This window comes from Symphalangus syndactylus, chromosome 8 (genome assembly GCF_028878055.3).
Source record: "Symphalangus syndactylus isolate Jambi chromosome 8, NHGRI_mSymSyn1-v2.1_pri, whole genome shotgun sequence".
NCBI lineage: Eukaryota > Metazoa > Chordata > Mammalia > Primates > Hylobatidae > Symphalangus > Symphalangus syndactylus.
The window spans coordinates 124,234,661-124,259,408 of NC_072430.2; the positions used below are offsets into that span (position 1 = coordinate 124,234,661).

At 55.7% G+C, this 24,748-nt stretch overlaps 1 protein-coding gene across 2 annotated transcripts; it reads left to right on the plus strand.

Annotated features, from left to right (window-relative positions):
* Positions 1 to 9,859: 9,859 nt before the first annotated feature.
* SLC4A3 (solute carrier family 4 member 3) lies at positions 9,860 to 23,887 on the plus strand. 2 transcript variants are annotated; one of them, XM_055290769.2, is made up of 23 exons: positions 9,860 to 9,978; positions 10,133 to 10,276; positions 10,638 to 10,803; positions 11,377 to 11,654; positions 11,813 to 11,928; positions 12,302 to 12,582; positions 14,204 to 14,352; positions 14,497 to 14,677; positions 15,100 to 15,235; positions 15,500 to 15,683; positions 16,094 to 16,193; positions 16,634 to 16,818; positions 17,487 to 17,712; positions 17,889 to 18,107; positions 18,518 to 18,666; positions 18,896 to 19,090; positions 19,780 to 19,998; positions 20,353 to 20,442; positions 20,881 to 21,047; positions 21,657 to 21,910; positions 22,355 to 22,524; positions 22,710 to 22,883; positions 23,567 to 23,887. In XM_055290769.2, the coding sequence occupies exons 2-23, from the start codon at positions 10,226 to 10,228 to the stop codon at positions 23,642 to 23,644; spliced, it is 3,768 nt and encodes a 1,255-aa protein (XP_055146744.1). In that variant the 5' UTR covers positions 9,860 to 9,978; positions 10,133 to 10,225; the 3' UTR covers positions 23,645 to 23,887. The 2 variants fall into 2 exon arrangements, with proteins under 2 accessions (XP_055146744.1, XP_055146745.1); XM_055290770.2 differs by having other exon boundaries at positions 9,861 to 9,978; positions 12,383 to 12,582.
* Positions 23,888 to 24,748: the final 861 nt, after the last annotated feature.

Sequence of the window (24,748 nt, forward strand, 5' to 3'; positions counted from 1 at the left end):
AGCAACCAAGAAAGAGGCAAGTTTCCTCTCAGGGTTGCTGAGAGGATAAGCCTGGAGCTGCTGGCTGTGGGGAGGCGCTTTCCTAAAGTGGAACCATGAGAGAGAAGAAGATGGCCCGGGTGGAGAGAGCAGGGCCAGACCCTGGGGATATCTTTGGAGCCCCGGGGTCTAGTGCCCGAAGACAGAAACCCCTGTGACTTTAGGTAACATGATCTAAAAAGGAAGCCCTCCCCTCCCTGTTTCTATGGCTTAAGCTAATTCAAAGCAAGTATGAGCTACCAAGAGTCCCAACTAAACAAACCCCGACTCCAACTTGAGCTGGCCTGAGATCTGTTTCTTGTACCCAAGAATGAACACATGGAAATCATTACAGCCACGCAGTTGTGCAGAGAGGCCCTGGTTCTTGGTTCTGATTCTGAAGTGAGGCAGAATGATTAATCCAGCTCACTTTTTGTGTCAGGCCTATGGCCTTGACCACTTTGTGACCCGACTGCTTGGTGGGACAGCAGGACTGGGGCTGTATCACTGGGGCCTTCCACCTGGAAAGGATGTGGGAAGGGTTGCCTGGCCTAACCAGCCCACTACATCTCTAAACCCATGGGGCAAACTTTTTAAAAATGAAAAAGGGTCATTGAAAATCCTGTACTTTTACATTTATTTAAAATTATTTAAAATTTATTTAAAAGAATGTATACAGGAAAAAAATGTACACTGTACTTAAGAACGTAAAGTGAGTTGCTCTCATATATGCCTGACCCCCTAACTCTAGATTCAAGCATTCTTACCTATTTTTTGTGTGTCTGCTCAGAAATCTCAATGCATGTACACAATTTTCCCCAGAAAAGGGTAATTAAGCCACTCAATTCCATTAAAAAAAAAAAAAAAAGATTGGCCAGGCGCGGTGGCTCACGCCTGTAATCCCAGCACTTTGGGAGGCCGAGGCGGGCGGATCACGAGGTCAGGAGATCGAGACCTTCCTGGCTAACACGGCAAAACTTCGCCTCTACTAAAAATACAGAAAATTAGTGGTGGTGGCGGGCGCCTGTAGTTCCAGCTACTCTGGAGGCTAAGGCAGGAGAATGGTGTGAACCCGGGAGGCAGAGCTTGCAGTGAGCCGAGATCGTGCCACTGCACTCCAGCCTGGGCGATAGAGCAAGACTCCGTCTCAAAGAAAAAAAAAAAGATGATTTCTAAGATTAGTTTCTCCCTGGCAGGTCTGGCCTGCTTTGGCGGGAGAGTGGGGGGGAAATGGTAGGAGTTATGGAACCAGCTAGTTGGGAAATGGTGGCTGGGGTAGAGACCCCTTGGAAACACCTGCAGAGGCTGAGGGCCCAGAGAGATCTGTGCAGAGGCCCAGAAAATAAATTCACCTACTTCTGTTTTGCTCAGAACTGCCCTCAATTTTTAATTGAAACAAATTAAAACTTCCCAAAAATATTAGTCCACTTTCTTGGCAACATGCACACCCCCTTCTCGGTCAGTGATTTTGGACCATCTGCAAACAGGAGCTGGTACTGGTCCTGAGGAAGGCCTTTCCCTGGCCAGAGGCTGCCCTTCACACCAGGCCTGTTGGCAGGCACTTCCCCAGAAGCCGGGTCAAATCAGGCCATGGTGCAGATGGGGCAGAATAATCTCCAGTCATTCAGGGTGATTGGTAGAGAAGTGCGAGGCAGGGAGTTGGAAGAGGAGTTCCTTCCATTTTTTTGTGCTTACCATCTCTGTGAACACCTTGTTTTCTAGAACAGTGCAGTGGAGTCTTCTGCAGTCTTTATGCAAAAGTGTTCTTTTTTCGGTGACGCAGAAGACAGAGGTAAAGGGTGAGGTCATCACCACTCCTGGAGGTGTCTATCCCTTTAGTTCTGCACCTCACTAGGAGCAGGTGCCCCAGGTGCACCTGCCCCTCTGACCCTTCCGCCTTCTGAGCAAAGGTGACTGCTTTCCCACTGGCGCTCAGCACAGGTGTCAGTAGGAGGCCCTCCACCCTGGACAACTCCCAGAGATCGATTCCTCCATTCAGTCTGGCCTTTTCCCTCCAGCAAGTGCTTATTGATCGCCTGGCCTCTGTTTGGCCTTGGGCTTGCTGGCATGAAGGACACAGACCTTTGGCTCCTGGAAAGCAGTCGAGAGAAGGGATCCTCTCACCTGAAACTAAATCCAAAGGAGAAGCAGGAAATCAGTGGTGGTGAATGAAGATGAGGATGAGGAGGGAGGGGCACAGAGGTGGTATTGAGGGTTTTTTTTTTGTACTTAGAAAAATTAAAAACCCTCTGCATTACAAATTCAAAAATTATATTTAAAAATTTATATAAGACCCTATGGGGGTTAGTGACTTAACTAAGTGATAGAAAAATCAATGATTAAGACTTCAGAAGCAGGGAGCAGGCCAGCTCGACAGACCCGTCTCTTTTTCTCTGTAGGAGATGGTCCGTCTTTGCCACGTGGAGGTGACATCCTCCACCCTTGTCAAGATGCTGCGGTAGCTTCTGAAGAGACCCTACCCAGATTGCTTGGCTGTGGTTGAAAATTCAGCCATGGTTCTGTGTTATGTTTTGCCCATCACTGAGTACACGCACTATTTCACATCTATCTATTCATCTACTCAAGGGGTGGTGTGGTGTGGTTGTGGTATAGGAAAAGACATGGTGGATTTAGCTCTAAAACATCCAGGGTTATGCCTTAGTTTTGTGGCTCCATATTTAATCACAAAAGTGCTCACTCTTGTTCCCTCATCTACTGCATGGGGATGAGACTGATCAGTAACTTACCTAGTTCACAAAATTGTTGTGTGTAATCATGTATATGGAAGTACTATGTGGTCCATAAAACATGAAATAAGTGCTGGTTAAAAACCTGCCTAGGCGGGGCGCGGTGGCTCATGCCTGTAATCCCAGCACTTTGGGATGGTGAGGCGGGTGGATTGCCTGAGGTCAGGAGTTCAAGACCAGCCTGGCCAACATGGTGAAACCCTGTCTCTACTAAAAATACAAAAAATTAGCTGGGCATGGTGATGGGTGCCTGTAATCCCAGCTACTTGGGAGGCTGAGGCAGGGAGAATTGCTTGAACCTGGGAGGCAGAGGTTGCAGCAAGCTGAGATCGCGCCATTGCGCTCCAACATGGACAACAGAGCGAGACTCCGTCTCAAAAAACAAAGAAACAAACAAAAACCTGCCTATTACTTATCACAAGCTGCTTTGTTGCCTGGAAATACTATTTGTAATCAAAAGAGGGAAGGGCCAGGCACGGTGGCTCATGCCTGTAATCCCAGCACTTTGGGAGGCTGAGGCGGGTGAATCACCTGAGGTCAGGAGTTTGAGACCAGCCTGACCAAGATGGTGAAACCCCATCTCTAAAAATACAAAAATTAGCCGGGCATGGTGGCGGGTGCCTGAAATCCCAGCTACTCAAGAGGCTGAGGCAGGAGAATTGCTTGAACCTGGAAAGTGGGTTGCAGTGAGCTGAGATTATGCCATTGCACTCCAGCCTGGGCAATAGAGCAAGACTCTGTCTCAAAAAAAAAAAAAAAAAAGCCTGCATTTTATTGCCCATGTGTTTCTAAGTAGATATGTCTTCAGACGCTTCTGGGGACAGGAGTGAACCATAGCATAGTTGTTGTTCTTTTGGCCCATCTTTGTCATTTGATTGTTTTGGACTCAGTGACTTCTCCATTCTCCACAAAAACATTCTTCAGTTTATTAGTTACTATAATTACTTGTACACTTGCTTTCAATTCCACAGACGTTTATTGAGCTCTTAAAATGTGCCAGGCTGGGCTGGGCGCGGTGGCTCACATTTGTAATCCCAGCACTTTGGGAGGCCGAGGCGGGCGGATCACGAGGTCAGGAGATCGAGACCACGGTGAAACCCCGTCTCTACTAAAAATACAAAAAAAATTAGCCGGGCGTGGTGGCGGGCGCCTGTAGTCCCAGCTACTCGGAGAGGCTGAGGCAGGAGAATGGCGTGAACCCGGGAGGCAGAGCTTGCAGTGAGCCAAGATTGCGCCACTGCACTCCAGCCTGGGCGACAGAGCGAGACTCCGTCTCAAAAAAAAAAAAAAAAAAAAAAAAAAAAAAAATGTGCCAGGCTGTATGTGAAAAGATGGGGGCAGGGATCCAAGGATGAATCAGACATGCTCCTGCCTTCAAGGAGCTTATGGTCCAGGGAGAGAATGGGGAAAGGTGCCCTGGAGGTGGTCGCGAAGGCTGGGTAAGGTTACAATAGGAGAATACTGTGATAGTGACTGTTGCTGATCACCTGCTCTAATAATTTTGTTCACGTTATTTCACTCAGTATGACCACCCGGAATGAAAAGTGTGATCTCTATTTCACAGGTGAGGAAGCTGAGGCTCAGGTTAAATACAGGGAATCTCACCAAGGGGATACTAGATGTCAAGCTTGGGCCATCTGTCTGGAATCTGTGCCCTTTCCTCTCAACTGTGTCCTCTCAGGCCTTCCAGAGTGCCCACCCTACTTCACCCTTCAGTCCCTTTCCTTTTTTTTGACTGGAGTCTCATTCTGTTGCCCAGGCTGGAGTGTAGCGGCACAACCTTGGCTCACTGCAATCTCCGCTTCCCGGGTTCAAGAGATTCTCCTGCCTCAGCCTCCCGAGTAGCTGGAATTATAGGCGTGTGCCCCAGGCCCAGCTAATTTTTGTATTTTTAGTAGAGATGGGGTCTCACCATGTTGGTCAGGCTGGTCTTGAATTCCTGACCTCAGGTGATCCACCTGCCTTGGCCTGCCAAAGTGGTGGGATTATAGGCGTGAGCCACCGTACCTGACCTTCAGTCCTTTTCTATTCATCTCCTTGTGGCACCAACTTCCAGGGAAACCACATTCTTCCAGGAAAACACAAACCAGATCATCTAAATATCCAGGCAGACTGTTCTTTCCTGCCATAGGGCCTTTCCGGGCTCTTCCTTCTGCCTAGAATGTTCTTCTCTCCCCACTTCTCCAACTCACCCTTCATAGCATGGCCAGTTCTTTCATTCCCTTCAGGTTTTTCCTCCTTGTCACCTTCTTACAGAGGATGTCCCTAATCCTACTTCCTGAATGTTCACTGTAACTGGCCTTTCCCTTCATGGCCTTTGCCATGTTTCTTAATTATAAATTGTGTTTGCTTGTTTGTTGTCTTTAAGGTGCCCAAGAACAGGGACCAGGATTTTTTCACCAATATATACGCAACATGGCATGGAGTTCTGAGTGAGTGTGTGAGCTTCAGTTTACACACTGGGTGCGTGAAATGTTACTTTACAACATTTGCAAAACAGCCTAATTTTATTTCAAGCCCCCATCCCACAGGGTTAGCAGGACACACCAACTTCACTTTCTCCCCTCTCTGCATCTTGGGGACCCTCCTGCTTTGCTGATGGGGGAGGTCAAAGGGTCTGCTCCTCCACTCCTTCCCCATCTTCCAGCCAAGACACTGTCTCTCTTGCTAACCCTCTTCCTCTTTCTTCCTTCACAAACCTCCCTTGGTTCCCTAAAGCATTGGCCCTGGAAGAACAAAAGGCAGAAGGGCTCATAGGCGATTTCTGCTTTCTGTCCCACCCATTCGCCCCAAATAACAAAACTTAAAACAGGTTACCTGCTTGGGTAGGGGCAGAAGAGGAGCATGCAAGGACATAGATCCATATTTCAAAATTCTATGTTAGCCAAATACATCAGTGAAGACGAGAGCTGGAAGGTGGATTCTGCAGGGGTGGGAGAAACTTCAGGGACATTGGTGCTGTCCTGAGATTGGGTTTATTTCAAAGCTGAGTCCAAATTTACCAAGCAACCCATGAATTATGATGGGATAAACCACCGCAGAGTAACAACAATAGTAAATAATAAGAATGTCATTTACTGAGCACCTACTTTGTGCCAAGCATTGAACTGGCATTTTATATATAGCATCTGTAACTCCAGAGTCTGGGCTCTTTCTCAATGCCATGTTATTTCTTGTGTAAAAATAAGATCTTACTCACCACCAGGCCAGTCAGCAGCAAATGGTACTGGGTGCTGTGCTCTGGTGAGCGGGGAGATACTTTTGGCAAGAGTCTAAGTGAAACTGGGGCTAGCTCAACCCATACCCTGCTCTATTCCAGAAACTCTCCAGCCTGCCAAGTTAGGGTTTCCAAGGCAAAGATTGGTCCATGACCAAAGAGTGTCACAATCTACCCTGGTGGGGATAAAAGTCATTCTGGGTCTCCCCACCTTCTTAGAGTTTGCAACTGTCATCTTTAATATGGCCCTTAGAATTATTACTCTGGTAAGGACAAGCTTTTGCTTATTTTACATGTGTACATGTCACCATTTTTCACAATGCAAGTTATTTGAGGACTTTTTGGTACTTTTGTCTCTTAGATTTGTAGTAGTATTGAAACTAGCTAACAGTGTTGAGCACTTACTATAGGCCAGTCACCCTTTTATACAAATGAACTCATTTCATCCTCTCGAGAACCCTGTTATTATAGCCATTTGACAGATAGGCAATCTCAGTCCCAGAGAGGGCAAATAACTTGATCAAAGTCACACAACTGTCAGGTGGCAGAACTGTGCTATGAACTTAGGCAGCTTGGCTCTAGAGGTCTCACATTTAACTATTCCCCTATACAGACACTAGTCACATAGATGCAGTCTCCTTGAAAAGTCGATCTGGGAAGTTAGTGATCTATTTCAGTTTGTGCCCATGGCATGGAAGGTCTAACAGTTGTGGGAGGGCATCAAGACGTGGTGGGGGAGGCTGGGCATGGTGGCTCATGCCTGTAATCACAGCACTCTGGGAGGTCGAGATGGGTGGATCACTTGAGGTCAGGAGCTCGAGACCAGCCTGGCCAACATGGTGAAACCCCATCTCTACTAAAATTGCAAAAATTAGCTGGGTGTGGTGCCCGTCTGTAGTCCCAGATCCTCGGGAGGCTGAGGCAGGAGAATCGCTTGAGCCCGGGAGGCGGAGGTTGCAGTGCCATTGCACTCCAGCCTGGGTGACAGAGTGATACTCTGTCTCAAAAAAAAAAAAAAAAAAAAAAAAGACATGGTGCGGGGAGGTACTGTGGTATGTGATATAGGAGGATAAATACAAGACATAAAGCCAGAAGCCCTCGCATCTGCTTCTGGCCATGTTGCCTGTAAGCCTTAGACCTTGGGCAAGCCAATTAAACTTACCAAGCCTCATTTTTCTCACTTGTCAAATGGGGTTAAGATGCTCTACCACAGAGAGTTGTTGTGAGGAACCAATGAGAATATGAATATTAAAGTGGCTTGTAAGCCGGAAAGCACTACCTGCATTTAAAATAATGAAGTTATCATCGTGGTTATCCTTAAGAGTACTGGATGGAGATGATGGCGAATGACATAGTAATCATAAGACAGGCAGGGGCTACCCAGGCCTGTTAACAGGAGGGCCATTCCCTCACATCCTCTCTGCCATCTCCTTGATGTTGGCATCGCTAATGTCTGGTGCCTGCTCATCCCATGACCTAGACTTAGAGCCCATTCCCCTGATTCTAGCAGTCAGGATGTTAAGTTGCAAATAACAGCCAGTTTAAGCTGAAAAGGAATTTACTAAAAAATAATGAGGATTAGAGTGTATTCTCGGGAGGAATAGAGAGCAAGGACTAATGACCAGCTACAACATGAGAACTTCTCTGCCTTCCATGCCTGCAGAAGTCTGAGTCTCCTGTGCACATTGCTCACTTCTAAATTCAGGTCTTACACAGGTGAGTCTGACTGGTGGAACTGAGGTCAGTATCTGCGCCCTGGCTGCGAGGGTTTTCTGGCTTCTATCTTGGCAAGAGAGGACTTATGAGAAATGATCAAAATGTAAAAGTGGGTTTTCAAAGATTTGGGTGGCCACAGATGACAAATATCTGCCATACTGGTCTAGTTCCCAGCATGCTGGACCCACAGAGTGATTTCAGGGAATAGCATGAGAGGAATCCACCCGAGGGCTTCTGGCCCATTCATGGGGAGCCCAGAGAACGGTGTGCTTTGCCTCCAAATCTGGGTGGCGTGGCGGGATGGCTCCTGCTCCCTCGGACTTAAGGGACAGGCTGTGGTGCTGCTGCATGTGCAGGCAAGTGTCCTGGGGTGCCAGCATGCAGCGTGGGGACGTTCCTGTGAGACTGGACTGTGGGGAAGGGTGTGACAGTTGGCTAATGCTCTGAGCTGGCCTGTCGCTGGCTTCAGCCTTTGCTGTCACCTTTCCTGTCACCATTTCAATGTCTACAGGCTGTAAGCTAGACGCTGACACATACCCAGAGTGGCCATCCTTTGTGCATGCAAGGAGTGCTCTTTTGTCACAGAAATGAAGACCCTATCGGGAACGCACTGTAGGGGACTGACAATTACAGGTGCGCCGCAGGCAGGATGTCAAAGACGAGAGCGGGCCTAATGAAAGCATGCGTTTATGTCGAATAGGATGAGTTGGTACGAAATACCAACTCATCAAATGAGTTGGTGGGTGTCAGCATCATCTTACTCCCCCCAGCCTGGAAAGAAAGAGATAAACATGGGCGTCTAGAGGCTCTTCAAGGGGAGATTTTACTCCATCATCTCAGAGGGATGGAGGAGACAGGAAGGTCTGTAAGGGTAGAGAACGAAGCTTCAGACTCTGGGTGGGATGTGGGTCTCCAACTGAAAGGATGGGGGTCTGGGGCTCCCAAAAGTTGAGGACCTGTGCTCAGCATCCTCTCTGGGGTGGGTAGAACCTCAGAGGGACAAGTCTTGTGATACTCTAGGAATTCCCACCTTGGGACTCACCCTGTGAGACTTAGGAGAACGGCACATCTCTTTCAGTTAAAAATTTTGTTTGTGGCTTGGAAAGTCACTTCAATACATGGATAATGATGCCCAAACCTGTCGGCAGCCTGCTTTCCAGCTGTGACCATGGCAGGTAACGAGCCTCCCTGAGTCTCCACTGTCCTCTGCTGACCAAATGGGAATCATAACATCTCCTCTTATTATTATGCCTGAGACGAGGCAGCCAGTCTGGAGAGGGCCTACCTAGCACAGGACTGTGAGCACACACAAGATAATGTGGGCGTCCAACAGATCCTAGTTCCCTTCCCCTTGGAAGGCTATGCACACAGAAAATCTTTCCTTGGGTTGAGCTGAGATCTAGATGAGGCCAGGGGTCAGACAGGGTGAAGTACCAAGGTCACAGGGCTGTTATGGGCATCGCACTGTGTAGAAGTCCAGTTTCATTGATCTCGGGATAGGGGCCGATTGGGGTCCGGTAGCTCCTTCGAAAGACCTTTTGCCCTTGGAAAATGAGATGTGACCGAAGGGATAGGGGGAGAAGGGAGGAAATGTGGAAGCGGAGCCACACAGTCTTAGAGTTGGATAGAACTTTGGAACACCCCTATTGCAGGCCCCTCTCGCTACAGCTGGGGAAGCTGAGGCGGGAGGAGGGGAGGTACTGTGTCAAGGTCAAACGTTGGGTGGTGCCAGGCGACAGAAGCCAGGCCTTTGAGGGGCAAGGCTGTGGTGGACATGAAAGGGGAGGTGGTGGGTGCTTCCAGGGGTCTGTGAGCTCTGTTCCCAAGACTGGAGGGGCCTGTGTCTGCGGAGGGGGTTGCTTCCTGGGCTCTGGAGGGTAGGGGAGGCTAAAAGCAGGGTGGGGGAGCGAATCTGGGGGGTTGTGGGAATTTCGGGCCGCGCCCCCGCCCCCAGCCATGCGTGGGGCACCTGGAGAAGGCGCACGGGCAGGTGGGGTGCTGCGGGGCCCGCGCGTGGGGGCCGCGCCGGCCGGGGCGGGGTGAGTCACGGCCCGCCCGCTCCCATTGTGCGGCCCGGCGGCGGCGGCGGCGGCGGAGGTGCGGAGCGGAGCGCGAGGAGGTGGAGCCGCGGGCTGCGGGCTCCGGCGCCTGCGTCCGCCCGGCCAGCCCGGCTCTGCGCTGCGAGAGGCCGGACTGCAGTCGCGGCTGCGCTCCGGAGCGAGCGCGGGGGACATGGGGCGCGGCGGCCCGCCTGGGCCTCGCAGGCTCCGGAGCCCCGAGGTACCGCGGGGCGGGGCGCGCCGGGCAGGGCGGGGGACCCGGGCTGTCCCGGGCGTGGCTGGGCCTCGGAGGGGAGCTTGGGCCGGGAGCGTGAATCCGGCTCCCGGGTGGGGGGCGCCAGCGCAAGGAACCTGACCCCGCCCTCCTCCCCCAGGGCTCCCCGCTAGGCCTCCTCAGTGGTCCCTCCTTCTCACCCGGTTCTCGGGTCCCTTAATGAGAGAGAGCGTCCCCAGCCGCCTACCTGGCGATGGCCAACGGAGTGATCCCGCCGCCCGGGGGCGCCTCCCCCCTACCCCAGGTGATCGGCGCGCGCGGGGGCGGTGGAGAGATGGGGGAGGAGAGGGGAGGGACTTTAGGGTGGGCAGAGGAGTCCTCTGGCCGACCTCGGGACCCCCCAGATCCAGGGATGAGCTGGGCTGGGGGTTATGGAGAAAGAGGGGGGTTTTTGGTATTTTCCAGATCCATAGCCCTCTCTCTTTACAAGCTCTGGGAGCCCAGAGAGGGTGGTTTCTGGGATGCTGACACAGGCCTGGGAGCAAGGGGAGGGGGCCCGATGGTGCGAGAGCCTGCTGAGCTCTCCAAACTAGGGCTTGGAGTTGGGGTGGGTGTGGGGCCTTCATGGGTCAGGGGTCCTTAGCAGAGGCTGTCTGGGCCTGCAGGTTCGGGTGCCCTTGGAGGAGCCCCCTCTAAGTCCAGACGTGGAGGAGGAGGACGATGACTTGGGCAAGACCTTGGCTGTGAGCAGGTTTGGGGACCTCATCAGCAAGCCCCCGGCCTGGGACCCCGAGAAGCCCAGCCGCAGCTACAGCGAGCGGGACTTTGAGTGTGGGTAGCCTGGGGACCCCTAGTGCGGCCGCCCTCGCCACCATCACCTTCATCGCCACCATCACCGCGCTCACCTCCGGCTTGGTCACCCAGTGCCATCCTGTGCCGGACACTGTGCTGGACTCTGTGCTGGGCCACATGCCGTGTTCAGTCATCCTGCCTCCCCCACCCATCGCCTGTCCGCCTGCCAGGGGAGGTGGGCCCCAGACCAGGGGAGATCTAGGGAGCTGGGCCTGGGCCCTTCCACGGTGACCTTCCCCTTCCCCTTCGTCCCCACTCACTCCCTCCTTGTCCCACCTCGGCTAGTCCAACTCCGCCTTTCCCCTCCTTGCTGTATCACGTCTCCCCTCCCAGCCCCCTTCATGACCTTCCCTGTCCATCCACCCTCTCCTCCCACACCACCAGACCTCATCAATGACAGGCACGTGGACACAGGTGTTGGGGGGTCATGGCCCTGGAGGAAGGACTAGGGTGCCCTTGTTTGCGGCCTTGAGCTGGAAGGTGTGTGCCCTCGGGTGGGGAGGGCCCCTGTTTCTGCTGTGGGGGCCTCAACTGGATCTCCTGCACCCCCAGTTCACCGGCACACATCCCACCACACCCACCACCCGCTCTCAGCGCGCCTGCCTCCACCCCACAAGCTGCGGCGGCTGCCCCCCACCTCTGCCCGGCACACCAGGAGAAAGAGGAAGAAGGAGAAAACCTCTGCTCCCCCCTCCGAGGGGACCCCTCCCATCCAGGAGGAGGGGGGAGCCGGAGTGGATGAGGAAGAGGAGGAAGAGGAGGAAGAGGAAGGAGAATCTGAGGCAGAACCTGTGGAACCCCCACCCTCAGGGACCCCACAGAAGGCAAAGGTAGGGGCTTCCCTTTGGAGGGGTGGCAGGTCAGGGGTCAGGGAGGGGTGCAGAGAGGAGGAGATGAGCGCGTGTTGGGGGCCTGTGTGAAGCTGGGTGGGGTTGGGGGCTGCATGGTAGGTCGGGGCAAGGCCCCAGGGCACATTCTATGTCTGCAGTTCTCCATTGGAAGTGACGAGGATGACAGTCCAGGCCTCCGAGGGAGGGCTGCTGTCACCAAGCCCCTGCCCTCGGTGGGCCCACACACTGACAAGAGCCCCCAGCACTCCAGCAGGTACTGGCTGCAGCCTCTACTCAGCAGGGCCCAGCCCAGAGCCGCAGGGTCCAGAGCTCCTGGCAGTCACCTCCTTCCTGACCCTGGGGAGTGTCCCCAGCTCTGACCCTGAGAAAAGAGGAGCAGGGTGTGGGAGGGGGGTGGGGATCCTTCTCTGTCCTCGTGATTTACAAGGAGGAGAGAACAAGGAGGGAGAAAAACAGAGAAGAGCAGAGTGAAGAGGTTAGGAGTTCCCCGGGAGAGAGTGACAGAGTAGAGAGGGTGAGGAGAAAGGTGGAGGAAAGGGGGAGCCACGCGATGGGGAAGGGGGCCTGGGTCAGCATCCTTTTCTGCCCAGGAGGGGCCTGGATCTCATGCTCAGGGTCTACTCCAGGCCCTGCTGTGAGCTGAGGGACGGTGATGGAACCACCGACCTGGCCCTGTCAAGTCCAAGGCTGCTGTGTTGCCTCCCCAGCTCCCCCAGCCCCCTGGCCCGGGCCTCCCGACTCACTGGGGAGAAAAGCCGGCCCTGGAGCCCATCAGCCAGTTATGACCTGCGGGAGCGACTGTGCCCAGGCAGTGCCCTGGGAAACCCAGGTGGTCCAGAGCAGCAGGTGCCCACAGATGAGGCGGAGGCCCAGATGCTGGGTTCTGCAGACCTGGACGACATGAAGAGTGAGTGAGACCTTGTGGCAGCCCCCATGGTCCACTGCGATGTACTCCCAGCCTGCGAGTGACCTTGGAGAGGTTCTGAGCTGTCCCCTGCTCAGGGCTGAGTCCTCTCTGAATCCCTGTCTGCTGGGATGTGGCCAGTGATGGGGACCTCACTACCTCACCCAGCCACCCTCTCTGATGGCCAGAGCTGAGATTTCCTTTCCTGACACCTCACGCCTCAGTCCTGATTCTGTCCTCTGAGTCACCCCTAGAAAAAGGCAGCTCTCTTTTTCACATCATTGTATCCCTCCCCAAGGCCCCTCTTCTCAGGGTGAACTCTTTGTCTCCTAGCTCTTTGATCCCCTCCAAACCAGGCCCTGAGTCTGAGCCATTGCCCCAGACCCCTGCCTCTCCCTGTGTCAGGACCCCTCACTCCCATCCCACTACCCTTGGTGGGGGGGCCTGGCTGTGATCTCGGCACATTCCTTCCATCTTATCAGTGCCCTGGTTTCTGTGCCACCTGTCATCACCCATGGGGCTCTGTGCCCAGGCCAGGGGCATCACTGATCCCTCCCCCTCCTCTGAGCCACAGTGTGTGGGCGGGGTGGGGGGAAGGGTAGGGCTTTGAGCTCAATACGTCATGGAAAGTTGCCAGGGCCTGAGGACAGGGACAGGAACAATCCGATGGCAGCAGTAGCAGCAGGATGGGGGGTGGGGGAGGGCGTATTTACAGACCCAGGGTGGGGGCTGGATGCCGCAGGGAGCAGGCTTGTGGACGTGGGGAGTTGGGGTCGGGAGGCTGTGCCACCTTCAGCTCTGGTTGGACAGAAGCCACCCTGTCCAGGCTCCCACCTTGTAGGAGAGCCGAGGGGTCTGGTAGGGAGCGGGGGCCGAGGTCTCGGCCACCGGGAGAATGACGAGCCCACTGGAGGAGGACCCTGAGCCCAATGGGGCACTGAGCCCTGGGTCTGGGGATACCAATAGCTGGGGCTTTGGGAGGGATCCAGCCCCCAGTCCTCGAGACTCACTGGCCCCAGAAGACTTAGAGATGTTTGTGCTGGACTTTGAGGATGGTGACCTGTGGGAGTCCATCAGGGGCCAGCTGGGCCCCATGGCAGGGCCACCAACTTGTGAGTAACGGGGCTGCTGGCCTTTCCCCGACTGCTGCTGGCCTGGGTGGGGCAGACAGGAGGAAGGGAGCGAAGCCCTGCCTGAGTCTACTGGGCTGTGTACCTTCGGGGAGGAGACGCGGGTGTTGAGATAGAGTGCACGGAAAGTGTTGGGGGCTCAGTGCCTGGGGACTCTGACTCAGTGCCTGTCATGGGACCCAGACGGAGAGGGAGGGGCAGTGGCCATGGCAGGGGCTGGAGGGTCTGGCTGGGGCTGTGGACTGAGCTGGGTCTACCTTTGGATTGCACCTTGGCCGGTGGTCCCAGGTGACCATGGGGAGGTCCTTCCCTCTTTCTGAGCTTCAGTCTTCTTATCAATGAAATGGCCACATGGGATTATGTGGTTTCCGTCGGCATGGCCTATTGGTGACTCTAGAGCTTACCAAGTAGATGGGTTGGGCAGAAGGAGCTGGGCCGTGACCCCGAGGCCCCCAGCTGGACCTGTGGGACCCCCAAGCCCATCTTCTCTGCAGGTCACCGACTGGAGGACAACCCTGGTGTGCGGCGACACTTAGTGAAAAAGCCGTCCCGGACGCAGGGCGGGAGGGGCAGTCCCAGCGGCCTGGCCCCCATCCTTCGAAGGAAGAAGAAGAAGAAAAAGCTGGACCGGAGGCCTCATGAGGTCGGAATGCTGAGTGGGTGGGCCTGTGGCTTCCTCATGCCCCTCGGCCCTGGAGCCCTCCTCTCTTTGCCCCCCCGTCTTGCCCCATCGCGGTGTTCCCCACACCTGTTGGCCCCCGGGCCCTTACCTTTGGCACACCCCCAGGTGTTTGTGGAGCTGAACGAGCTGATGCTGGACCGCAGCCAGGAGCCCCACTGGCGGGAGACGGCCCGCTGGATCAAGTTTGAGGAGGACGTGGAGGAGGAGACGGAGCGCTGGGGGAAGCCCCATGTTGCCTCGCTCTCCTTCCGTAGCCTTCTGGAGCTCAGAAGGACCATCGCCCATGGTAGGGACCCCCAGGCCTGGCCTGAGGCTGCATGTCCTCTTCAGTCTGTGCCAGGCTGCTCAGCTCCCAGGAACACTCTCCAGAGTCCTGGGCACAGGCAAGATCAGCTGCCACCTAGGACTATGGGGTCCATTTGCCTGGGTGGCCCGTGAGCCCCGAGGGGCAGGGCTGTATCTGGTGCATGCGGTCAGTCAACAAATGGCTTCCCCTTCCTTGGTGGGGAGGGGCCTTGCCCTCGTTTCCATGCTCCATTTTCACGGCCCCTCTCTGACTGGCCTGTGGCAATATGGAGCTGTGTATCTACCTGGGTACATTGGGCCCCTCCAGCACATTTGCATGCTTTTGGGGGGCAAGGCAGAGTGGGAGGAGATTTCTCCTGTCTGATGGGACTGTGCCCTCTCTGTGCCTGACTGTCCCCCTAGGAGCTGCCCTCCTGGACCTGGAGCAAACCACCCTGCCAGGCATTGCGCACCTCGTGGTGGAGACCATGATTGTGTCCGACCAGATCCGGCCGGAGGACAGGGCCAGCGTCCTACGTACCCTGCTACTGAAGCACAGGTGCCGGGGTGGGTCCCTGGGAGGGGCCTGTCCGGCTCAGCTGCCCTTCTGGGAGCACAGCCTCTTCCGAGTGGCTCCCAGCCTCTGCTTGAATACCACAAGTGACAGAGAGCTCATTTCTATCTTTTGACACTTTCAATCATTAGAAAGTTTCTTTTTACACTGAGGCAGAGGGATGGAGGCCCTGACCCTCCACTACTCACTTCATGACCTCAGTCTACCATGAGCCTCTCCTCCTCACCTGCCTCACCCTGCCCCTTCCAGCCATCCCAACGATGACAAGGACAGTGGCTTCTTTCCCCGAAACCCATCGAGCTCCAGCATGAACTCAGTTCTGGGGAATCATCACCCAACTCCCAGCCATGGCCCTGATGGGGCGGTGCCTACCATGGCTGATGACCTGGGGGAGCCAGCCCCACTCTGGCCACATGACCCTGACGCCAAGGAGGTCAGTGTCCTTGCTTTGGCTTGGGCCAGGGGACTGAGAGGGTATCTAGTTTCAGTCGAGGTCATCGACGACTTCACTGAGCGGGTTGGGAAGGTTGGATTGCTGGCATCATGCTGGGCATTGGGGGACCTAGAGGAGACCCGCATGAGGGGTCCCTGCCCTGAGACGCAGGAGGTTTGAATGTGATGATGTGGCAGACCCACAGGAGCTGTTTAAACAAGATAAGGCTGAGGTGGTAGTTAGGGACGTCGAGGCAGGGTCCACATCCCAGCTGGTGGGGCCACAGTGCAGTACCTGCCTACTCTGGGAGGGAGAGGGAGGTCTCAGAGCCAGGGCTGGAGCCAGGGCTGGGAGGGCCTGCCATGGCCTCCGGTCTGGGTCCCAGCCCTATTCCAGTTCTGCGTCCTCAGAAGCCCCTCCACATGGCTGGGGGAGATGGTCATCGGGGGAAAAGCCTGAAGCTGCTGGAGAAGATCCCTGAAGATGCTGAGGCCACTGTTGTGCTTGTGGGTGAGGAGGGCCGGGCGCTGGGGGCAGGGTCTGCAGCATGTGTGTGCCTCTCCTGGGGGCCTGCTTGTCTGAGCTCTGGCCTGGAGGCCACCTCTTCCATCTCCCTCCAGGCTCCCACCTGGTCCCTACTCTTCCTCACAACCTGTCTTAGCCCAGCCCTTTCTTTTATAGTCCCCTGCCTGCTTCCTGTCCAGTTTTCTGCTATCTTGGAGTTGGAGTTAGAAAAAAAAGCAACACTTCTTTAATACCCTGAGTTTCCATCTGTTGGCGAATTGTACTCAATGTGTAGACACATAAGCGAATAGTGCCCTTTTAGACTGGGGTTTCTTTGCACAGTTTACAACCTGCTCAACTGTCCATGATAGCCCTAGATAGCTGCCCCAGGGCTCGCCTTGACTGCTCCTCTTTGCCCAGCGCCCTGTGCTTTCCTCTTGCCCTAGGTTGTGTGCCTTTCTTGGAGCAGCCTGCAGCAGCCTTTGTGCGGCTGAATGAGGCTGTACTCCTGGAGTCTGTGCTTGAGGTCCCTGTCCCAGTCCGCTTCCTCTTCGTGATGCTGGGGCCCAGCCACACCAGCACTGACTACCACGAGCTTGGGCGCTCCATTGCCACCCTTATGTCTGACAAGGTTGGGCGCATGCTGGCTCTCAAGGCCTCTTCTCCTAGGCCCTGCTTACCCCTGTCCCTCTCGTTGTCCACAGTGGTGCCCATAGAGGCAAGGGTGCTAGAGGCCCCTGGGTGGAGGCCGTGCCCTGGAGGGTGGTGGGGGGAGCTGTTGGCTCAGGGGAGAAGAGAGAGCCCTGGGCTGTGGCTGTGGGAGGGGATGGTGACATAATGGGAAAAGCCCAGACCCCAGAGCTTTGGATGTGACGTGAGACTTGATCAGGAGGGCTGGATGCGCTGGTCTTTGCTGTGGCTTCTCCTGGGATTAGATAGGAGCGTCCTTTAGCCAGGGGCAACATTCACAATATTTATCAGCCTGTAAGGTGTAGCTGGTCCAATTGGAATGGCTCTGGAAGCCCCTGCTCTGCCAGGCGTTATCCCTTTAGTTGCTGCATGTGGAAGTCTGGCATCTCCTGGGGGAATGGAGGGCACCTGGGGCTTTGGGGCAGTGGCTTGCTGGCCTGCAGGGATGGGTGTCAGTGTTCCAACAGCCAACACTGTTGGACTGGCCCAATATCTACGACTGAATGTCCACCCTGCCTGTAGCTCAGTGACCCAACACCCGCCTCAAGTCTCCCTCCTGGAGGTTCCCTTGGCCGTCCCTGAGGGTCCTGGCCCTCTCATTGCCCCCAGCTGTTTCATGAGGCTGCCTACCAGGCAGATGACCGGCAAGACCTCCTGAGCGCCATCAGCGAGTTCCTGGATGGCAGCATTGTGATCCCCCCGTCCGAGGTGGAGGGCCGTGACCTGCTGCGCTCCGTGGCTGCTTTCCAGCGAGAGCTGCTTAGGAAGCGGCGAGAGCGTGAACAGACCAAAGTCGAGATGACCACACGGGGTGGCTACACGGCCCCTGGGAAAGGTCAGACCCTTGGGGGCTGAGTGCCCGCAATACACACTCCCCCATCCCAGGGCCCTAAGGCTGTGACCCCAGCCCCGTCCTGACTCCTGGAGTCCTTTGCATCCCTGATCCCAAAAGCCCGGGGCCTCCAAGCCAGAGGGAGTGGTCTGTGCCCCAGCAGCCCCTTGTTCCCCCAGAACTGTCTTTGGAGTTGGGGGGCTCTGAGGCAACCCCTGAAGATGACCCCTTGCTGCGGACGGGCTTGGTATTTGGGGGGCTTGTGCGGGATGTGAGGCGCCGGTACCCGCACTACCCCAGTGACCTGCGAGATGCGCTGCACTCCCAGTGTGTGGCCGCTGTGCTCTTCATCTACTTCGCAGCCCTCAGCCCTGCCATCACCTTTGGGGGACTGCTGGGTAAGGGCCTGGGGCTTGGGGAGTTGAGGGGCTCCTCTAGTCACTTCTGGTCCCAGTGTCACTTGCAGGATTCTGGGTCTGGGTGTGATCACATTAGGGGGCCAATGGTTAGACGTGCTAGCAAAGGTGTAAGCACCTTACAGAGATGCTGGATCAGGGAATCCCAGAGATCACCTTTGGGGGGCTATAAAGTGAGGGTGTGGGAGAGGTGTAAGGGATGGGGGATCCTGTGATCACCATTGGGGGCTAGTGGGGAGGGTCTGGGAGCAATGGGGTATGGAAGCGACCCTGTGTGTCGCTCTAAGGGGCTGCTCTGCTTTTGTTGGGGGCCCCAGTTTAGGACAAGCTAGACGAGGAAGGGGGCAGATAGACAGAGCCAGGCTAGGGCCATCCTGCCCGTGCTGCCGCAGGAGAGAAGACCGAGGGACTGATGGGCGTGTCCGAGCTAATCGTGTCCACTGCTGTGCTCGGCGTCCTCTTCTCTCTGCTGGGGGCTCAGCCGCTGCTCGTGGTTGGCTTCTCTGGGCCGCTGCTCGTGTTTGAGGAAGCCTTCTTCAAGGTGAGGCGAAGCCTTGCCCTGCTCCATCCATCCTGCCCCACACTTTTCCTTACCTACATCCTGCCCCACACTCTTCCTTACCTACATCCTGCCCCACACTCTTCCTTACCTAGGGGATGGGTCCCTGCATTCTCCCTCTTCCTCGGAGTTCATCCACTGCCTATTCCAGGGGGCACTGACACCCAGGGCAGGCAACCTGTGGGTAATGACTGCTCCCACCCCCGCCTAGTTCTGCCGAGCCCAGGACCTGGAGTACCTCACTGGCCGGGTATGGGTTGGCCTCTGGCTGGTGGTCTTCGTCCTTGCCCTGGTGGCCGCCGAAGGCAGCTTCCTGGTCCGCTACATCTCGCCTTTCACCCAGGAGATCTTTGCCTTTCTCATCTCACTCATTTTCATCTATGAGACCTTCTACAAGCTCTACAAGGTGGAGGTCCAGAGAGGTCTTGGGGGTGGCAGAGATGGAGGTGGACATTGCCCTGGGGAGGACAGCATGGGAGGGGGAGGTATGGAGAACTGGGAGACAAGGAGAGGGACTGTGTTGGGAGTGAGGGGTTCTAGGGACACCCTAGGCTAGGTCTGAGCTGAAGGGGAGGGAGTCAGACCCAGGGGGTGGGTGCCAGGTTACACCTGGTTGGAGGCTTAGTAATAAGGACTCTCCTGCACAGGTATGTGATGGGGAGGGAGCTGTCAGTGCTAAGGGGCTGGGTGTCCTTGGGTCACCTTTTGTAGAGGAGTGTGTGTGTGTGTGTGTGTGTTGTGAGTATGGTGTGTTGTGTGTTGTGTGTGTGATGTGTGTGTTGTATGTTGTGTGTGGTGTGTGTGTGCACGTGTGTGCGTGTGTGTGCATGTTGTGTGTGTTGTGTGGATGTATGTTGTGTGTGTGGTGTGTATGTGGTATGTTGTTTTTTTGTGTTGTGCGTGTTGTGTGTGTATGTGTTGTGTGTGTTGTATGTGTGTTGTGTGTTGTGTGTGTGGTGCAGCTGGATGTCTGTGCATTACTGTTGTCTGACCAGGTATTGAGGGGCCACCCTCTCTCTCACAGGTGTGCTGATGACGATGAAATCAGGTCACCTGCCAGGTGAGTGACAAGGCCTCCTTGTTATCCACACACAGGTATTCACAGAGCACCCACTGCTGCCGTTCTACCCCCCTGAGGGGGCCCTGGATTCTGGTCTGGAGCCGAATGGCAGTGCACTGCCCCCCACCGAGGGCCCACCCAGCCCGAGGAACCAGCCCAATACGGCACTGCTCTCACTCATCCTCATGCTCGGGACCTTCTTCATCGCCTTCTTCCTGCGCAAGTTCAGGAACAGCCGCTTCCTGGGGGGCAAGGTGCATGGCTGCTGGGTGTGGAGCCCCCAAGAGTCCCACAATTCCTGTTGTGGGAGCTCCCCAGAGAGGCTGCACCCCTTCCCCGATCAGCCCATGGACCAAAACCCAGCCCGGGCAGCCCCTCACCCCTTCGGAAGCCTCTTCCCTGGGTGTCTTCTTTGCCCTTTGCTCAGAGAAGTCTAATCAAGACAACAGCCTCCCAGGCCGCGCTGGCACTTGTGGGGTTGAGAGGCAGTTGGGGGGGCCTTCTGGCTCCAGCTTGGACCCAGGCAGGGCCAGAGATGGCAAGCCCCGTGTTAGCCTGCTGACCTTGCCTCCACCTTTTGCTCCCTTCCCCGACCTGCCCCTCTCAAGGCTCGTCGAATCATCGGGGACTTTGGCATCCCCATCTCCATCCTGGTGATGGTCCTGGTGGATTACTCCATCACAGACACCTACACGCAGGTGAGGGAGCCCCAGCCTGTGGCAGCTGCTCTCACCCCCAGGCCAGGAGAGGGAGCCCACGACACACCTCCATGGGCCCTGGGATTGGGATCAGGCCTGAACTCAGCTTTCCCAGTGGAGTGGCCGCCCTGGGGGCTGAGGGCCTTCCCCAGGGAGCCTGAGTGATGAATCCGAGAGAAGCAGGTGTGGGGCTGGGAGCAGAATGACAGGTATCCCACACAGGTCCCCTGAAGCTCTGGGGCTCAGGGAGGAGTCGCTTCATTTCCCTGCCCTCTATTGGATCCTTGAAAGGACAGTGACTTTTGGAGGATGCAAAACTAATTTCCCCCTAACCTGTTCACACCCCAGCTCCCTGAAGTCCTGAAATGGGGACGCAGCTTGGTGGGCTTCCTAGCATGGGGAGGTTGTGTCCCTGAACCCTGTTTTCCTGCCATGCAGAAGCTGACGGTGCCTACAGGGCTCTCAGTGACCTCTCCCGATAAGCGCTCCTGGTTCATTCCACCCCTGGGCAGTGCCCGTCCTTTCCCGCCCTGGATGATGGTGGCAGCCGCTGTCCCCGCCCTCCTCGTCCTCATCCTGATCTTCATGGAGACACAGATCACGGCGTGAGAGAGATGGGAGGAGGAGGTGGGAGGGACGAGGCCAAGCTCCTTGGCTCCTTGGCTTGGTTTCAGGGTTATGGCAGGGACATCATTATCAGTATTGGGGTGCTGGGTGAGTGGGAGCTGGTGGCAAGTCTTGAGGAAGAGAGTGTGTGTGGAGGAGCTGGCAGGGGTGGGGAGGAGGTGGGGGAGGAGCAGAGAGCAGTGGCATCCGGGGCAGGGGCATGGTTTCCCCGTGATGGTTTGACATGACATCTGTTGCCACCACTGTTTGCAGGGTGGCACTTGACAGTGCTCAGAACACTCTAGCAGTCTAAGCTTGCACCCAGAGATGCTCACATGTATCTAATTTTGGTTAAACCACAATAACGTGGTAAGATCTGGCATCTGGCTTTTGTGGTGTTTTAAATATTCACAGTATGAGAATTTGGCTCACATTTGCTTCAATGTGAGAACTTCAATTTGGGAACTTGAAAGAAGAAGCTGGCAGTCCTGGGGAGAACTGTTGTCTGCACGTCCTCCCCCCACCATCTCGTCTCTGTGTGCATGCCTGTCTTTGTCCCCTGCCCCTGCCAGGCCAGCCACACCCCACTCCCCACCTTCTCCCTGCAGGCTTATCGTCAGCCAGAAGGCGCGGAGGCTGCTCAAGGGCTCCGGTTTCCACCTGGACCTGCTCCTCATTGGCTCCTTAGGGGGGCTCTGTGGGCTGTTTGGGTTGCCCTGGCTCACAGCTGCCACAGTCCGCTCTGTCACCCATGTCAATGCGTTGACAGTGATGCGTACTGCCATCGCGCCTGGTGACAAGCCCCAGATCCAGGAGGTGCGGGAGCAGCGGGTCACTGGTGTGCTCATCGCCAGCCTCGTGGGTGAGAGCCCGCCTCCACCCTGCACACCCCCTTCCTTGGGCCCCATGGCCTTACATCTTCACTATCCCAGGCTTGACCCTGAATCTCCCAATGTGCTGTGTGTTGCCCTCGATCTGACCCCCAAACCTGCTTCCCAACACTCCTCTAGCCCCTTACCCCTTACTCCCGGAGTCCTTTCCTGGCTCTCTGTCCTGCCCCCTCTTCTCTGGGTTTCACCATGTTAGCCATGATGGTCTTATCTCCTGACCTCGGGATCCACCCACCTCGGCCTCCCAAAGTGCTGGGATTACAGGCGTGAGCCAATGCGCCCGCCCCCCCCTTCTCTTGTTCATGGTGATAAGGCCAAGCTGATTGGTCCTGTGGGTCCATGTCGCCTCCCCCCAGGCCTGTCCATCCTCCCGGGGGCTGTCTGAGGGTCAGGCTGGTCTGTGTCACCTCCTCCAGGCCTGTCCATCGTCATGGGGGCTGTGCTGCGTCGGATCCCATTGGCTGTGCTCTTTGGGATCTTCCTGTACATGGGGGTCACGTCCCTGTCTGGTATCCAGCTGTCCCAGCGTTTGTTGCTCATCCTCATGCCGGCAAAACACCATCCTGAGCAGCCCTATGTGACCAAGGTAGGGCCGGGAAGCATGGGAGTAGGGCAGTGGGGTGACGGGAAGGGGATCCAGAGGGATCTGGGAGCATCGATGGACGGGATGAATATGAAGGAGAAGCTGGGACCTGGGAGCCAAATTCCCCACGATGTGGGTGGGAGCAGGCCGGGACGCTGTGCACTGAGGCCCACTGGCTGCTCCCCTAGGTAAAGACGTGGCGGATGCATCTGTTCACCTGCATCCAGCTGGGCTGCATCGCACTGCTCTGGGTGGTCAAGTCCACGGCGGCCTCACTCGCCTTTCCCTTCCTGCTGCTGCTCACGGTGCCTCTGAGGCATTGCCTTCTGCCCCGGCTCTTCCAGGACAGGGAGCTGCAGGCGGTAAGGGGGTGGTGGTCTGGGGAAACAGTATTAGGGCAAATGGGCACTGGGTTCCAATCTCTGGCCACCCACTAGTTGTGTTAGTTGTGAAACTTGTGTAACTTGTGTTGCAAGTTATCTCACCTTCCAAAATCTTATTTTCACCTGTATAATAGGGGTAATCATAGACCCTACCTTATAGGACTGTTGGGAGGGTCAAGTGCAAGTCCAGGTAAAGGCCTTAGGATGGTGGTTTTGTAAGGGAGTTGGCACGGGGCTGCTGCACACAGCTGTGCAGGTGGTGCCTGACCAAAAACATCCAGCTGAGAGGCTACAGGGTTGATGTGGCACTGGTGTCCACCCTGAGCCCTGTTTTTGTCAACTAGAGGAAAAGACATCTTTTTGCAATTTATCCATACTCAAACGTGGTGTACAAAGGTACCACAGCAACTAGAAGTGGCCTCAGGAAAGAGCTTCCTAATAATAATCATTATTATTATCACCAGGAGGGGCCAGGTATCTGGTCTGGGAGGTGACCTAAGGCTTTGGCCAAGGGTAATGCTGCTACCCAGGGTCATGGTACTTGCAGAGAGGCTCAGGAAAGGTCAGGGAGCAGGGAGGGCTGCAGGTTGGAGGAGGAGTTGGAGAATGGGAGGGGATGAGCCTGCTTCCCTGCCTTCCCCAACCTTCTGTTCCCTCTGCAGCTGGACTCGGAAGATGCTGAACCAAACTTCGATGAGGATGGCCAGGATGAGTACAATGAGCTGCACATGCCAGTGTGACCCTTGAAGACAGTGCCCCTCAGAGACCCCAGGACCTTAGGGATTGACACCTGGGCCTCAGGCAGAGCCCAGCCCTGGGCTGGGGGGCTCCTCAGGACCCAGAGATGTGCCTGGAACCACTCCTGATGCCATGACTAGAGTGGCCCCCATGACTTCTGCCCGGGGTGTTGACCTCACCTCACCTTTCACAGACCAGACCGGCACAGGCCTTGAGCTCATTATAACCACACTCCTTGTCTCATGTCTGCCTCACTTTCTTGGTTCCATCTTTGGTTTCTCAGGTCATACTTATCCATTTGGAATTGGAAGAATTCTATTTTCAGGGTCATCAAAACCAGGGAGAGGTTTGAGTCAAGGAGAGTCCTTGGGAGAAAAAGAGAGAATCAAGACTACAGAAGGCCAGAGCTGGGCCTTATCATCATCCCCCAGGCCCCCTCAAGTGCAGCCGAGGAGCGGGCGGTGGGGGTGGGGGCACTCAAGGTCTGCTCAAGGTCACATGCCCATGAATCCAGCCCCTGCTTAGCAGGACGGAGAACAGGGGAGGGGAGAGGGAGAAAGTTGCTCCATTGTAGCCACTGAAGAAATCAGAGGCTGTGGGGCCACAGAGGGAATGGAAAATGTCTCTCTTCTTTTCTTGATCTCTGGCCTTCCGAGGAGCAGAGATAGCAACCCAATCCCTTAGACGCCAGGGTGATGCCGGATTTGGGGACCCTGGACCATTTTAGATTCTGCTGGCTTAGAGAGGCAGTTCTGGGATTCCTGAGGCCACTCCTTGTGCAACCGTCTCAGTTTTGCCAGAAATAACCTGGGGGACTTGAGGGGAGCGGGAGCCCATTGCGTCATAGTTGCTAGGCAACCCCCAGCCTAAAGGAGCGCATCGTCCCCCGTTGCCCTCCGGTGGCCGCTCTCGCATGCTGCAGGCTCTGTCCTGACTGAGGAATAGCAGCACTGCCACCTGGTGGATCCGCGGCGCTCAGCGAGCCCATTCAGTTCTTCCCGGGGAGACCAAGCCCGGTCAGGCAGGTTCCGTGTTCTGCAGCTCTGGGCAGCTCAGAGCTTCTGAGGCTGGGGATCCCTCAGCCCCACATTAGCAGTTTCCTCCGG